This window comes from Mirounga leonina, unplaced genomic scaffold, assembly GCF_011800145.1.
Source record: "Mirounga leonina isolate KUSES-001 unplaced genomic scaffold, KU_Mleo_1.0 Mir_101595, whole genome shotgun sequence".
NCBI classification, from domain to species: Eukaryota; Metazoa; Chordata; class Mammalia; order Carnivora; family Phocidae; genus Mirounga; species Mirounga leonina.
In genome coordinates this window covers 7,794,314-7,809,836 of record NW_023270158.1, presented here as the reverse complement: position 1 = coordinate 7,809,836, position 15,523 = coordinate 7,794,314, and the positions used below count along the sequence as shown (strand labels likewise).

General features: G+C 43.4%; 1 protein-coding gene across 1 annotated transcript in view; it reads right to left on the bottom strand.

Moving 5' to 3' along the window:
* The window catches only part of PHEX (phosphate regulating endopeptidase homolog X-linked), a 217,000-nt gene that overhangs the window by 50,087 nt on the left and 151,390 nt on the right, over window positions 1–15,523 (bottom strand). Inside the window, exon 16 of the mRNA XM_035000704.1 lies at window positions 11,782–11,840. Within this exon, the coding sequence (XP_034856595.1) occupies window positions 11,782–11,840 (59 nt within the window). The remainder of the gene's footprint in view (window positions 1–11,781; window positions 11,841–15,523) is intronic.

Sequence of the window (15,523 nt, the reverse complement as noted above, 5' to 3'; positions counted from 1 at the left end):
TGTTTCCTGAGGCAAGGGATATAAAAGCAAAAATACACCACAGGGACATCAAAATAAAAAGCTTCTGCACAGAAAAGGAAACAATCAACAAAACTAAAAGACAACCTATAGGAGAAGATATTTGCCAATGACGTATCTGATAAAGGGTTAGTATCCAAAATCTATAAAGGACTTACACAACTCAACAGCCAAAAAGCAAATCATTCAATTAAAAAACGGGCAGAAGGGCGCCTGGGTGGCTCAGTTGGTTAAGCGACTGCCTTCGGCTCAGGTCATGATCCTGGAGCCCCGGGATCGAGTCCCGCATCGGGCTCCCTGCTCGGCAGGGAGTCTGCTTCTCCCTCTGACCCTCCCCCCTCTCATGTACTCTCTCTCTCATTCTCGCTCTCTCAAATAAATAAATAAATCTTAAAAAAAAAAAAAAAAAAAAACAACGGGCAGAAGACATGAAGAGACATTTCTCCAAAGAAGATATCTAGATGGCCAAGAGACACATGAAAAAACACTCAACATCACTGACCATCAGGGAAATTCAAATCAAAACTACAATGAGGTATCACACCACACCCATCAGAATGGCTAAAATCAAAAGCACAAGAAACAACAGGTGTTGGCAAGGACGTGGAGAAAAAGGAACCCTCGTGCACTTGGTGGGAATGCAAACTGGTGCAGCCCCTGTGGAAGACAGTATGGAGGGTATTCAAAAAGTTAAAAATACAACTACCTATGACCCAGCAACTGCACTACTGGGTATTTATCCAAAGGATACAAAGATACTGATTTGAAGGGGTGCATGCACCCAATGTTTATAGCAGCATTATCTACAATAGCCAAACTATGGGAACAGCCCAAATGTCCATCAACTGATGAAAGGATAAAGAGGTGTGTGTGTGTGTGTGTGTGTGTGTGTGTGTGTAGTGGAATATTACTCAGCTGTAATCTTGCCACTTGCAATGACATGGTCAGGCCTCAGAGCCAGGGATTGGGGGTGGGGGGAGGTTGAGAATGGACTGTATTAGGAACCCCAGAGTCCCTGACTAGACCAGGGCAAGAACATCTGAAAATAACTGTAGCAGCTGTCCCACAACCTTGCTGAGTGCATCACCTGGCAATTCTGCAACCTATTCTAGGTTTATGACAACTTCAGCCCAATTAACAAAACTTCTTAAATCTCAGAGTAAATTTTATGAAGTAAAACCTTTTTGGAGAGTACCTCTAAATATTCTTTTCAAGGTAGCTTATGGCATCTCTCAAATAACACCTGTTCCACTCTGCCCAAACCCGAGGAAGCACGGAGACTATGGGCACAGCTAACAGGCCTGCAGAGAGCAGCCATCTTCGAGGCACCAGTAATAAACTGCTGGTCCAGGCCACAGCCCGTTGGGACGTGACGTCGGCAGGACCTGGGAACCATCTGACCTTCTGACCCTCGGCTCCTAGGTGTCCCCACATCTTGTAGCGTCTTAGTCCCATACGAGATGGAAACAATGTTCCCACCACACGGGTGAGCATATGACATGATGATGATAGACACTCTAACATATATTATGCTCTTAACCTTTTCAGAGTGCGTTCACATGTCTCATTTCATGTAATTCTCTCTTTTCTTGTGCAGTAACGAATAGCATAGGGTGAAGGTTAAGAACATGCAATCAGAGAAGCTGGGCTATACTCCCAACTCTGCCGTTTACTAGCCAAACGGTCTCTGGGAAGTGACTGAGCCTGTCTGAGCCTCAGTTTCCTCTTCTGTAAAATGGGCCCAGCAGGCCGAGATCACAGAACTACTGTGCAGATGAGTGATAACATAGGTTAAAGTAGCTGTCACAAGGCTGGGCCTGTGACCAGCTCTCGGTGAAGAGGAGCTGCAGAGAACAATGAGACTCTCCATCTTATGGGTGTCCTTTCCAGCATCGCCGGACAAGTTAGAAAACTGGCACCTGTATTCCCACCACATGCTTACTTGAGAGCCAGCTTTTGGGATTTAACTTAGCCACTCCCTACTCCAATCACTGTCACTGCCTAAACGTAGACCCTCTCCATCCTTCTCTTGAACCGTCTGCCAAAATCCTAACTGGTCTAAGTGACCTCACTCTTCTCCCTCTCCAAGGGATGCCACCAGCTTTAAGACGAAGGAAGCAAAACTTAAATTTCTTGCCTCCCAAAGAAAATTCGCCTAGCTTCCCTGGCCTGTTTCTCAGCATGGCTTACCAGGCCCTCGCCCACCTCTTCCGCGTGTCATGTCCCTCACATGCAGCCTGTGCCCATCTCACCATCCTAGGGATCTTCTTTGCCAGGCTCTGCTGTCACCTCTGCGCCAGCACCCCTCCTTCCTGCAGGGTCCAACCTCCCTTATTGGCCTAGAAAATGTCTTTTTCCTTTCAATAGCTACTCAAACATCACTGTCACTTTGAAGCTGATCTTGAGTGCCCCAGATCAGTTATCCCTCCTCTGTGGCTCCCACAATGCATTGCACACCTTCTGCTGCACACTCACTGTGTCTTATAAATGACCGGTCACCTGTCTCTCCCAACTCCTCAAAAGCAAGGACACTTAATAGCTAAGATTTATTGAATACCTACTAAAAACCAGTCTCTCTTTTGCTTACCGTATATACTCCTTCCATCTTCAAGACAACTCTACAGGACCGTCACTACTATTATCTCTACTTTACAGATCATTATACTGAGGCTTAAAGATGTTAAGGCACTTGCTCAAGGTCACAAGTTATTAGTGGCCAAGCCAGGATTCAACATCAAAGCCCACACTCTTTTAACTGCCACAGTATATTACAATATACAACCTAGCAGCAAATTCAGTATCTAGCAAGTTGTAATGTCTCTGTTGGTTCTCTCTTGCTGTGTAACGAAGTATTCTGAAACATAGTACCTCCAAACAATAAGCAGTTATGATCTCACAGTTTCTCAGACTCAAGAATTCAGAAACTTCTTATATGGGTGATCTGTCTCAGGGTCTCTCAAGAAGTTGCTGTCAAGATGGCAGCTTTGGCTGCCATTGTCTGAAGGCTTGGCTGGACTGGAGAATCTGCTTCCAAGACGCATGTGCGCACGTGTTACTGGTTATGGGCAGGACGCCTCCAGTCCTTCGCCTGTGGACCTCTCCGCCAGCTTCTTGAGTGCCCTCATGACATCCTTGCTGGCTTCCCCCCAGAGTGACCCATCCAAGAGAGCAAGGCAGAGGTCACAATATCTTTTATGACCCAGCCTCGGAAGTCATACTCCATCATTTCCATGGTATCCCATTAGTTACAAGGGTCAGCTTTATTCAGTGTCGGAGGGCACTACACACCGGAGTGAACACCAAGAAGAATCACTGGGAGATCCGTAAATACTAAGTAAGCAGGAAAAAATCCTAAGAATTGCTGTGAGTGTCAGAATCTCTTCTAGATAATGATAAATTTGGATTAGTTGACCACTTAAGTTTCCTTTTACCTCCAAAACCATGGACGACTATTCCCAAATTGTCCCCAAATAGAGTGTCAAACGCATTCAAGGCTTTACTTTCATTAAATTCCGCTAGAGGTCACAGGTGAGTATTTGCTAACTTGGCTTCTACTTTATGGTTTTAGGCAGAGTCAACAAAGTATGAGAAATTCTCTCAGTTTGAAATATAATCATTTCCTTAACAGCAAAACAAATCTATGTTTGATTTCGGGATTAATACTATAGCTTGAGGCCAGCATAAACCCAGCCTCTGGTCAAAGGCTTATGTTCTTTAGCAGAATATCTGTGATTAAACCTGGGTAACCAAATCCCTTGGGTATTACAACAAAGATAATAGTATCCTTGGTTTTAGCCCTCAGTCCTTGCTTGTTTTCAAGCCAAGATTTTATTTGCTTGCAGTAATTCTTTAATATGATTTAAGACATAGGATGATAAAAACCAACATCGAAATGAAGCATTTTACAGATACACATTGAGAATGAATACACGAAATGAATTTTATTCTGAAGACTAGCCCATGTTAGTAGAAATGAAAACCAAACGTGAGCTATTCATTCTACCACCCTCCCGCCCCTGGTACCATCACCTGATTAGATCCAGAGTAGTTTGTAAGCTGGGTCAGAATACTATTCAAGTCTCCCTGGGTTCCATCCCTTTGCAGAGCTCTATACCAGGGGTTGGCCAACTACCGCCCATGTAGTCTTACTAAAAACACAGCCGTGACCATTTGTTTATGAACTCTCTACGGCTGCAGTGCCAAAGGTGAGAACTGACAGCAGAGAATGGATGGCTTGCAAAGGCAAAAACATTTACTATTTGGCCCTTTACAGAAAAAGTTTGCCAATCCCTGGTCTCTGCCTCTGGAGGCCTGGCCTGATGTAAGTTGTTACAAGCCCCAAAAAGTGTATGTGTGTTATGTGCTGTCATAAAAATTTTGATGGTGGGGGGATGAGAGTGTTACTGTCTTATACATATATACACATACACTGCATTATACGCATATAGTAATGGCACAAATTGTAATAGTGGAACAAGATGAGATTTCATACATGTATCACCTGTACAACCACCTGCCAAATCGGGAAAATGTTTCCTGGGCCCCCTCACAGTCAATACCCCCCACAAAGGTAGCCATTGTTTTCAATTCCATCACTTAGATTCATTTGCCTCCTCCTGAACTTTGCATGGCTGGAACCATGCAGCGTCTCACTGAGCATTCAGTCACAGACTGTAGCTCGGAGCAGTCTGTTCTTCACTGCTGTGTAATATTCAATTATACGAATATACCACAATTTATTTACCGATTCTGTTCGTGGACATTAGGTTCTTTCCAGGTTTTTGTTGTTATGAACAAAGCTCCTATGAACATTCGACGTTCATGTGTTTTCGTGGGCCTAAGGACTGACTTGTTTTATGAAGGTGGAATTTCTGGGTAACAGGAGATACCAACAGGAAGACCAGTTGGGCAGGTATCACAAAGCTAGGAAAGCACAAGCTCAGGCAACAAGAGCCCCAGCTCTTTGTTGTCCTCTTTAACCACCTTATTGGTTCAAATATAATTAAATTCTGCAACAGCTCCTCTGTATAACTCCTCATATAGCAGACTGAATCATTATTATGGTACACTGCACTCTGTCTGAAGACACTGCTACCCAGCTTGACGAGGGTAGAAAAATAACAAGTATGACCACACTGCAAAATTCTAACACTGAAATATGGCCACAAGTCATAGGGTTTCAGACAAAGGCATCAGTTTGCTAACGAAGAAAAAACAAAACAAACCAAAAACCTATAGGCTTTTGTCTTTTCTACTCAAGTCTCTACTGCGAGCAGAAGCGGACTTAAGTGGCATAAATCAGAAAATGATAATGGGAACCAAATGAAATTCTCATAAATCACGTTACTAAGTATAGTTACATCTTAGATGTGAAACCCAATTAAACAGATGGCCACACGCTGTCAGAATCAGCCCCTAATCAATAAAGATGCTCATTTCAGAAAATCACCTCAATTTTTCACTTCTTTAGTGAAGGAAAAAGAAGGCAGTTGGGGGTTTGGGCTGGGGTGGGGGGGGAGTCCCAGCAAACCCAGTGGGGAAATGTCTAAAAAGGAACTCCACCTGTCTTAATTTGTGGTCCAGAAAATCAGAAAAGAGAGAGAGAGAGAAAGTCACCCAAAGGATTCCTTGTCATCTTGCCTGGGAATGTAATTTACAATGAGAGCAAAGCACTGGTCATTAGGAAAATAGAAACAGCTTGAATCTCTTAATTAAAACACTGCTTCAAATTGTTCATTTCAAACCCCCCTGTTCATGAGCTTTCAAGAAACCACTGGGTTACCCTGAAAGGGCTGTTTCTTCAGCAAACCTGTGCTAGGATCAGCTCTACCCAGACAAGAAAAAGGCTGAGCAGGAGTGAATCCCAGAGGCAGATTATTATTAGGCATATTTAAATCCCCAAAGCAGCCGTAAGCATTCACTGACATTGGGAAGTGAGCGTGGGAAGACTCTGTGAACAATCTATCTCAATGCCACTACACTGGGGAAAATCAAGTCTACCAGTGCCAAGAGGTAATAAAAATGAGAGTTGGTGAAAACACTTCTGTACTTTAGAACACTCTCTTTGCCACCCATTTGGTGTTCTCTGGTAAAGGTGAGTATTTGCACGCCCTATAGGCCAGTAATTTCACTCCTAGTATACACCCTAAACATTCATCTCAGGGGACATGAACAAGAATATTCACAGCGACACTGTGACACTGTTCATAATACCAAAACCCTGGGGTAGGAGAACACATAGGTCTGTCAACAGATAAAGTACAGGTAAGTAATTTGAGGTACAGTCATACAATGGAATATTGTACAGCAGGGAAAACGAAAACCCCACTCTCACATGCTACATGGATGAATCTTAATGACATGTAGATTAAAAAAACAAAGTTGCTTTAGACTGCATGCAGTATGATACCACCTTATTATGCTATAAAAATAAATGGCTTAAAATTTATTTTAAAAAAAGAAAATGATAGACATGAGTATCAGAAAAGTGGTTACCTCTGTGGTGAGCAAGACGAATGGGAGGGGGAGAAGCATGGACAGATGCAATGATATCGGGAATGTTCTAGTTCTTGGTTGGGTGAGAGGTTCACATGAATATAATTTATATGTTTTAACATGTTATGTATGTTCTTTGGCATGTGCCAACTATTACATAATAAAACATCTTTTAAAATTGATAATCTAGGGGCGCCTAGGTGGTTCAGTTGTTAAGCATCTGCATTCAGCTCGGGTCATGATCCCAGGGTTCTGGGATGGAGCCCCGCATCGGGCTCCCTGTTCAGCGAGGAGCCTGCTTCTCCCTCTCCCACTCCCCCTGCTTGTGTTCCCTCTCTCACTGTGTCTCTCTCTGTCAGATAAATAAAATATAATAAATAAATAAATAAATAAATAAAATGGATAACCTAGTCCAAATCCGGGCAGTTTCTAGACCCAGTCCAACCCTTCTATGCTGCACCCAGTCTGACTCCTGCTGGTTTCTGGACCCCGTCTGGAAGAAATGTTCTATGAGTCAAGTCTGAAAGCTCCCAACAGAAAAGCTGGGCAGCTGGGATCCAGGCTAAGAGAGGGACTTACCCCCCTGCACAGAGAGAACGCAGTAGCTCAAGGAGCTCAGCAGGCATCTGCTTCAATTAACAAAAAGTAAGTTGAGGAGCACTGTGATGCAAGATCCTAGCAGCAAACCCATGAGAGCTCCTCATGGCCAGAGCCAAACACTTTGAGCAATGACATAGAAAATGATAGTACTGGATTAGAACCCACAGAATAAAATACCCATGGGTGAATGGGCAACCCCTTCCTTACAAGAGAATTCACAGCAATACAAATGGAAGGAAAGAAATGGAAATTAACAGTGAGCAAACAGTACAGGGACACTTGCTGCATGCAAGTTTTACTAATGGATGCTAAAATCAGTGAGGGAAAGATTGGAGAAAAACAGGATACATGCAGTCTCAGCAATACAGTTCCCAAGATAATTACCACCTAATAAGGCAGGGGAATAGCAACTTTATGGCGGAGCAACCCAGCAGAATCCACCTTCTCCAAGTGATCAAGGGTAACGTCACATCACCAGCAAGAAGACACACTGATAGCATAAACCTGATGATATGATGCACTAAGGAGGACACAACATCATTCCTGTGACATTCATGTCCCAAATGCATTAGCTTCAGTCCAATCGTGTGGAAACCCGAGACAAACACAAATTGAGGGACCTTCCACAAACTAACTGGCCAGTACTCTTCAAAGGCGTCAAAGTCGTGAAAGACAAAGAAAGACTAAAGAACTATTACACTCTATAGGAGACTAAGAAGAAATAATGACTAAATGTAATGGGGGATCTTGATAGGATTCTGAAGCAGAAAAAGAACATGAGTGGCAAAACTAGTGACATTTCAGTAAGGCCTTGAGTTTAATTAATGGTGTTATACCAATGTTAATTTTCTGGTTCTGATCGTTGCACTACAGTTACATGCTAACAGTGGGGTGGTTGGCAACAGTGTTGTAGTTTTGTAACTTTTTACTATGTTTTAAAGTAGTTCAAAATAAAAACCTGGGTGGTTCAGTCAGTTAAGCAGCTGCCTTTGGCTCAGGTCATGATCTCAGGGTCCTCAGATCGAGCCCCGAACTTGGCTCCCTGCTCAGCAGGGAATCTGCTTTTCCCTCTCCCTCTGCCCCCACCCCCTGCTTGTGCTCTCTCTCTAATAAATAAGTAAAATCTTTTAAAAAAATAAAATAAAAAGTGGGGATTTTTAGAGAAAAGGATAATCCAAAGAATTTTCTATTGCCCAATAGGTTATCCCAACTAATATTATAATTCACATATAATTCTTATTATAAATAGTAGTTATAATTAAAATCTCAAATATCTTGGGGCACCTGGGTGGCTCAGTCAGTTAAGTGTCCGACTCTTGATTTCAGCTCAGGTCATGATCTCAGGGTTGTGAGATCGAGCCCCGCGTCGGGCTCCACGCTGGACATGGAGCCTGCTTAAGATTCTCTCTCTCCCAAGGGGAACCCTCCTACACTGTTGGTGGGAATGCAAACTGGTGCAGCCACTCTGGAAAACTGTATGGAGGTTCCTCAAAAAGTTGAAAATAGAGCTACCATATGATCCAGCAATTGCACTACTGGGTATTTACCCCAAAGATACAAAAGTAGGGATCCGAAGGGGTACGTGCACCCCGATGTTTATAGCAGCAATGTCCACAATAGCCAAATTGTGGAAAGAGCCAAGATGTCCATCGACAGATGAATGGATAAAGAAGATGTGGTATATATATACAATGGAATATTATGCAGCCATCAAAAGGAATGAGATCTTGCCATTTGCAACGACGTGGATGGAACTGGAGGATATTATGTTGAGTGAAATAAGTCAAACAGAGAAAGACATGTATCATATGATCTCACTGATATGAGGAATTCTTAATCGCAGGAAACAAACTGAGTGTTGTTGGAGTGGGGGGTGGGGTGGGAGGGATGGGGGGACTGGGTGATAGACACTGGGGAGTGTATGTGCTCTGGTAAGCGCTGTGAATTGTGCAAGACTGTTGAATCTCAGATCTGTACCTCTGAAACAAATAATGCAATATATGTTAAGAAAAAAAAAAAGAAGAAGAAGAAGAAGAAGGTAGCGGGAGGGGAAGAATGAAGCGGGGGAAATCGGAGGGGTAGACGAACCATGAGAGACGATGGACTCTGAAAAACAAACAGGGTTCTAGAGGGGAGGGGGGTGGGAGGATGGGTTAGCCTGGTGGTGGGTATTTAGGAGGGCACATTCTGCATGGAGCACTGGGTGTTGTGCACAAACAATGAATCATGGAACACTTCATCTAAAACTAATGTTGTAATGTAAGGGGATTAACATAAGAATAAAAAAAAAAAAAAAAAAAAAAGATTCTCTCTCTCCCTCTCTCTCTACCCCTCCCTCCCCCACTCATTCTCTCTCTCTCCAAAAAAAAAAATAAATAAATAAAATAAAATAAAATCTCAACTATCTTAAGTTCCTATGTAACATATGCATCTTAGTTCTCAAGTTGGAGCTATATGAAAACATCATGATGCACATGTTACATACATACACTGTCAATTATATCTCAATAACACTGGGAGGAAAAAAAGAAAGCAATGGTATTTTCATGATAATAATGAGTATTTCTATAGTAAGGAGTGACATTCAACATATTCAACATATTTAACAACTGATTTGGTTGTACAAAGTAATGTATAAATCAAAAATTACCACCATCCGCTTGTTTTCCTTCTATTCATTATGCTCTCAGACCAGTCCTTCAGAGACTGCCATTCCCAAAAGTGGCCACACGAGGGCAACTTTAATGAGCTGTGCCTACTGGGAGTTGGCAGCCATAGCTCCAGAGCTGTGTCCTCTCCGGCCAGGGAGTCCTGCTAGGATGAGGGCCAGCAGGGAGGATCAACAGAGGGCAGGCAAGGCACCTCACTGAGAAGGTGGCATTCAAGCAAAGATTTGAAGGAAATGGGAGCATGAACTATGCAGATCACTTGGGGAATTTTCCAAGGCAAAGAGCCTCTAGTATAAATGCTAGGACAGAAGAGTCTCATGTTCTAGGAACAGGAAGGAGGCCAGTGTGGCTGGAACAGAGGTGACATAAGACAGCAGTAAGAGGCCTGAGGGCCATTATAAGTAATTTGGCTTTTATTCTAAATGAGAAGGGAAGCTGATAACCGGTTCTGAGCAAAGGAGGGACCTGAGAGGATTGTAAAACATGTTTAAATGGCTGCAATATGAGATTTAGAACAGACTGAAGGGGGATATGGACAGAAGCGGGGAGACCAGCGAGGAGGCTATGAAGGGTATCTAGTGAGGAGGAGATGGGCCTATGGCCAAGGGTGGCAAGTCTTTGTAAGTTCCATTCCCCACATTCAACAAAGTGCATGCTTAAAAGCATGAGATTAGATGTTATCACCACGCAAGGGAGTGAAGATGGAAGACAAGGAGGGATGAGAAACCAGCCAAGGCCTGAGCAGGAGCGGCCCACCCTCCCCACAACAGGTCACTGCCAACCTGAACTCAAAAGTCTGTCGTTCTCATGAATGTCTTCATACTTTCACTCAAGAGGATATACCTCTAGGCAATATAGAGAAGTGTTTTTGCACGCTCTTCAACTTTTTATATGGTATCATACTCGATGTATTTTCCCCAGTGGTCTTTTTCCCCACACAACCAATATTTGTAAACTGTACCCACGTTAATACACGCTGCTCCAGGTCATTCATTATTCAGTGCTATCTGGAATTCTTTTGGGTGAACATGCCACACTTGAGCCATGTTCCTGCAGAGGGACACGGAGCTTATTCCCCTTTTTCTGCTATTATAAACACTGGTATGAGCATTCTCACATGGGCCTCCTCAGGTGGGCTCTCAGGTGAGACCTCTAGGCAGTGGTTCTCAAGCTATGTCAGAGTCACCCAGAAGCCTTAATAAAACAGATTTCTGAGCTCCATGTCCAGGGTTTGTGAACTATAGATCTAAGGTGGGGCCCAAGAATTGGCATTTCTAACAAATCCCCCCATGATGCCATTGCCATTGGTCCCAAGACCACACTGAGAAAACACAGCACTGAGGCCCATGCCAGGAGTGCACATGACGGTCAGAGATGTGCAGGGACACCTTCCGCTTCCCCAGGCTTCACCCAACTGCTCTGCAAAGTGGGTGAACCAATTTACCTTTCCACCAGCGTAGGTACGTGTGTCCCTGCTGCCAACACTTGGTGCTGTCACGTTTTTTTATTTAATCTGATCTTTAATCATTTTTTAAACTTATCATGGCATTTATAATTTTATCTACTCAACACATGTAAATAAAAGCAACTTAAGACTTTACATCCTAAGGCTAATCAGAACATTGCCAAGCTTTTGTTTATAGACAGTCCCCTCAGGTTCTGTCATCGGCCCAGCCGCCCGCTTGTTTTTCCCATCAATCCTAGAAAGAGACAAATGGTTTGGACAAAATCATTAAGATCGTGATGAAAGAAAAGTGGAAGCTTGCTCCTTTTCATGGCCAACTGCACTGTAGTTGTATTTATTGTCATTTGTTTGTTTGTTTGTCTACTCAATAAGGTGAAGGGAGAGAGGAAAATCGGGCATATGGGGAGAGAAACGGAAACTGCCCTCACCAACATACCTGATCACTTTTGGAGGGCAATAAAGAAATCATAGTGAGGGAAGGGTTCCTTCCATTTTGTACCAGGTTAACAAGGAGACAAGAAGCTGGGTACTCACGGATCTGGTTGGTGGATGCACTGTAGAAGGCATTGACGGTCGTTGGATTTGTGAACCACCTGTAGAAAGAGAAGCAAATACCACCAGGCAATCATCATTATCCAGGAGGGAGGGCAGCAAGAACGAACACAATGTGGCGGGATTTATTAGCAAATAACCAGGGAACAATGGGGAAGCAGGGTACGTAGGCAAATTATCACCTCAGTTTAGGGTTATTGCTCCGTTCAATGAACAATCTCATCCTAAACTGAACAGAGTTCAATGAGAATATATTAACATGCCTGGCTATTCACTGTTACTAACTTTATGGAAAAAGTCAGCACCGGTGCTTCTGAAATAGGTTTAAGGAGAAATTCTAGAATCTAAAGGGCTCTCCCTAGAGATGGAAACAGCAACAAGCTCATGTTCGGCAGGTCCTGTTCAACGGGTCCATGGGACAGCTAAGTTTGTATGATGCATCACCTCTGAACTGTCCATTAGAGGTTTTAGATTGATGACAGTGAAGAGGCCCACGTAAAGAGACAAGACTAAAGTGTGCCTATGCTACCTCCAGAGGGTCTGCCTGCTCCAGTCGCGAGTTCACGGATTTATTTTTTTTAAGATTTTATTTATTTCTTTGAGAGACAGAAAGCGAGAGAGATCAGAGGGAGAGGGAGAAGCAGACTCGCCGCTGACTGAGAGGTGAGCCCGATGCGGGGCTCCATCCCAGGACCCCAAGATCATGACCTAAGCTGAAGGCAGACGCTTAACTGACTGAGCCACCCAGGTGCCCCGGAGATCACAGATTTAAGCACCAAAAGATCTAATGGCTCATCCTGCCCCTCTCACTAAGTAGCTGGGTTGTGTTGGAATAGCTGCCCACCTTCCTGGGCTATGGTTTTAGCTATAAAATTAAGGTACTGCATTAAGAGATCGTGGGAGTATCTTCCAGCTATAAAGAGTCTACATTCCATTTGAAATGCATAGATTACTTAGATCAGGGCTTGGCAAATTTTTTTCTGTCAAGAGTCAGATGGTAAACATTTAGGCATTTTGCAGGCAAAGAGGCAAGAATCAGAGATGTTATGTAGGTTCTTCTGGAGTAAGAGCAAAGCTTCCACAAAATGTTACTGATGAAATTAAAAATGTACTGAGTACAACTTTTTTTAAGACAGCCCGTTAATGAGAAGAATGGAATTCTTTTGAGGCAGAATAACATTTTTGCTTAATTGGGATTCAAGGTTAGTGCTTATCTCAAATCGACTGCAAATATTTCTTTCTCAAAATCACTCTGCGCTCACGGGCCCTACAAAAATAGGCATCAGGCAAGATTTAGCCCACAGTGCTGCAGTGCTGACCCCTAATTTAGATACCTGTGAGTTTCCACCCTTTATGATGAAAACCAAGTTGTCTTAAGCTAAATTGTTTAAAATAAACTCGTATAAATCCCTTTTCGGAACAATCATTTTAATAGTTTACACCTAATAGAAGAATTATGACAAGCTAATAATTTATGTCAGACTAATACAAAATTAGTAGGAAATCCAAGTGTTGACTCTAGTTAGTCCGCACATACCTTCTCCCCCTAAAGAAGTCTACGAATAGGTCCTTCTGTTACTATTATTAGTAGTCATAGCAGTGGCAGCGAACATTCACTGAGCACTCATGATGCCCTAAGCACGCCCTATTCCTCGGGTTTTCTTCCCCACAGCAACTATAGGAATTACTAGCCTATCTCACAGACAAGGACAGTGAGACTTAACAAGCATTATATACCTGCCCAAGGTCTGGTCTGACTTCAAACCAGTTCTCTCTTTTTTTTTTTTTCCAAACCAGTTCTCTTAAGCATTACATCATGCTGGAGACATTCCTAGCAATCAAGAAAACGAGTGCCTCTTCTAGTCAAAACTGAAACCTATACTCCTTTCCATAAAATGCGTATTCTTTTCCTTCGGATTTAGGAATAGTATTTCAGTAAGCCCTAATGTTTAGCAAACAAACCTGCTGACTGGTCTACTTTCTTGAGGAAACAAGTGGAAGCAAAAGCCCCTTTACTGTCATAATGTCACTCCCTGGAGTAGGTAGAATTAGGGTGCCCCAAAAGATGTTCATGTCCTAATCCCTGGATCCTGTGAATAGGTTACATTACATCCCCAAAAGGACTCTGCAAATAAAATTAAGGTTAAAGCTTAAAACAAGGAGATTATCCTGGATATCCAGGTGGGCCCAATCTCATCACTAGTCCTTAAAAGCAGAGACCCTTCTGTGGCTGGAACCCCAGAGATGCAGTGGAGGAAATCAGATTCCAAGAGTCAAAAGGATCTGACATGCTGTTGCTGGCTGAGATGTAGGGACCACGGTGCAAGGACCAGAGAGAAGCCTCGAGAAGGGAATGGTGGCTCCCAACTGACAGCCAGCAAGGAAGTAGGGATGGCAGTTCTAAAACTACCAGGTAGTGGAGCTGCCAACACCTCAATGAGCCTGGAACAGGATTCTTCCCAGAGCCTCCAGCTATGAGCCCAGCCAGCTGACACCTTGACTCCAGCCTTATGAAACCTGGATCTGAAGAACCAGCTAAGCCATCCTGTACTTCTGACCTCCAGAACTGTGAGATAATACATTTGTGTTTTGAATTGCTAACGCTGTGGTAATTTGTTACAGCAGCAACAGAAAATTAACACATTACCCAAAGAACCCAGCATTTCTATGCCTGAAGTTTGAGTCAAGAGGGGAGAATCCAGGTGCCTCTCAACTTGGCTTCTAAATGATATTGGGCTGAAGCATACTATGTACCAAAGATGATGTGTATTCTTAGAGCTCATCCCTTCTCTTCCCCTCCCTCCCAACTCCCCCCTCCTTTTAGCAAAGAATGAACTTGCAAAACCTGAGGATAAGGGTCCCTGCAGGAAAAATGTTTCTAACTCCTGATGGACAAAGGTGGACAAAACAAAGAAATCAAACAATCGGATGGGGCCCGATCGGGCCTCTGAAGCTTCAGCAAGAGTACCTAAAACATCTTATTTCAAACACATGATCTCACCTATCCTGACTTCCCAGCGCTCTTGCTGTCTCTAAGGTATGTCTGGAGCCTTGATTATACCCAGAATGGATATTAAGTTGCTGCCCCAGTAGATCCTACCACTTGTGGGTGCTATTATTTCTTCTTATTGGTCAGTGCCCAAGCCACACCAGCCATTAAATATTTTGTCTATCTCCCTCATTATATCCAAGTTTATTGTATATTTAGTTTTGCTATTCTCTAACATAAGGCTACCTACCCTGGTTTTAATACGTGTTTGCAATTTTTTTCACACTCCTCCCGTTAAGAAGTGGAGTCTAAATTCCTCTTCTCTGGATTATGGGCTAGCCTTGGTGACTTGGTTCTACAACATAAAATGCAATGGAAATGACACCACGGGCCTTCCCAAGCTAGGCAATTAAAGGCAGTACAACCTCCCCCTGGTGTACAAACATGCTCCCTTCCACCTCTCTTTCTCAGGAACTTGCTCTTTGACGCTTCTTGCTCAATCAGCATGCTGTAAAGAAGCCCAGTACTCAAAGCCATAGGAGACATTCCAGCCAACAGCCATCATCAGCCACTGGACATGAGAGAAGAAGCCTCCCCCACGACTCCAGCCCCAGCCACTCTCTAACTACAATTACATGAAAGACCGGAAGCAACAGACACCCAGCTGAGCCCAGTGACTGCCAGAGCCGAGAGAGAGAGAGAGAGAGAGAGAGAGAGAGAGAGAGAGAGAGAGAG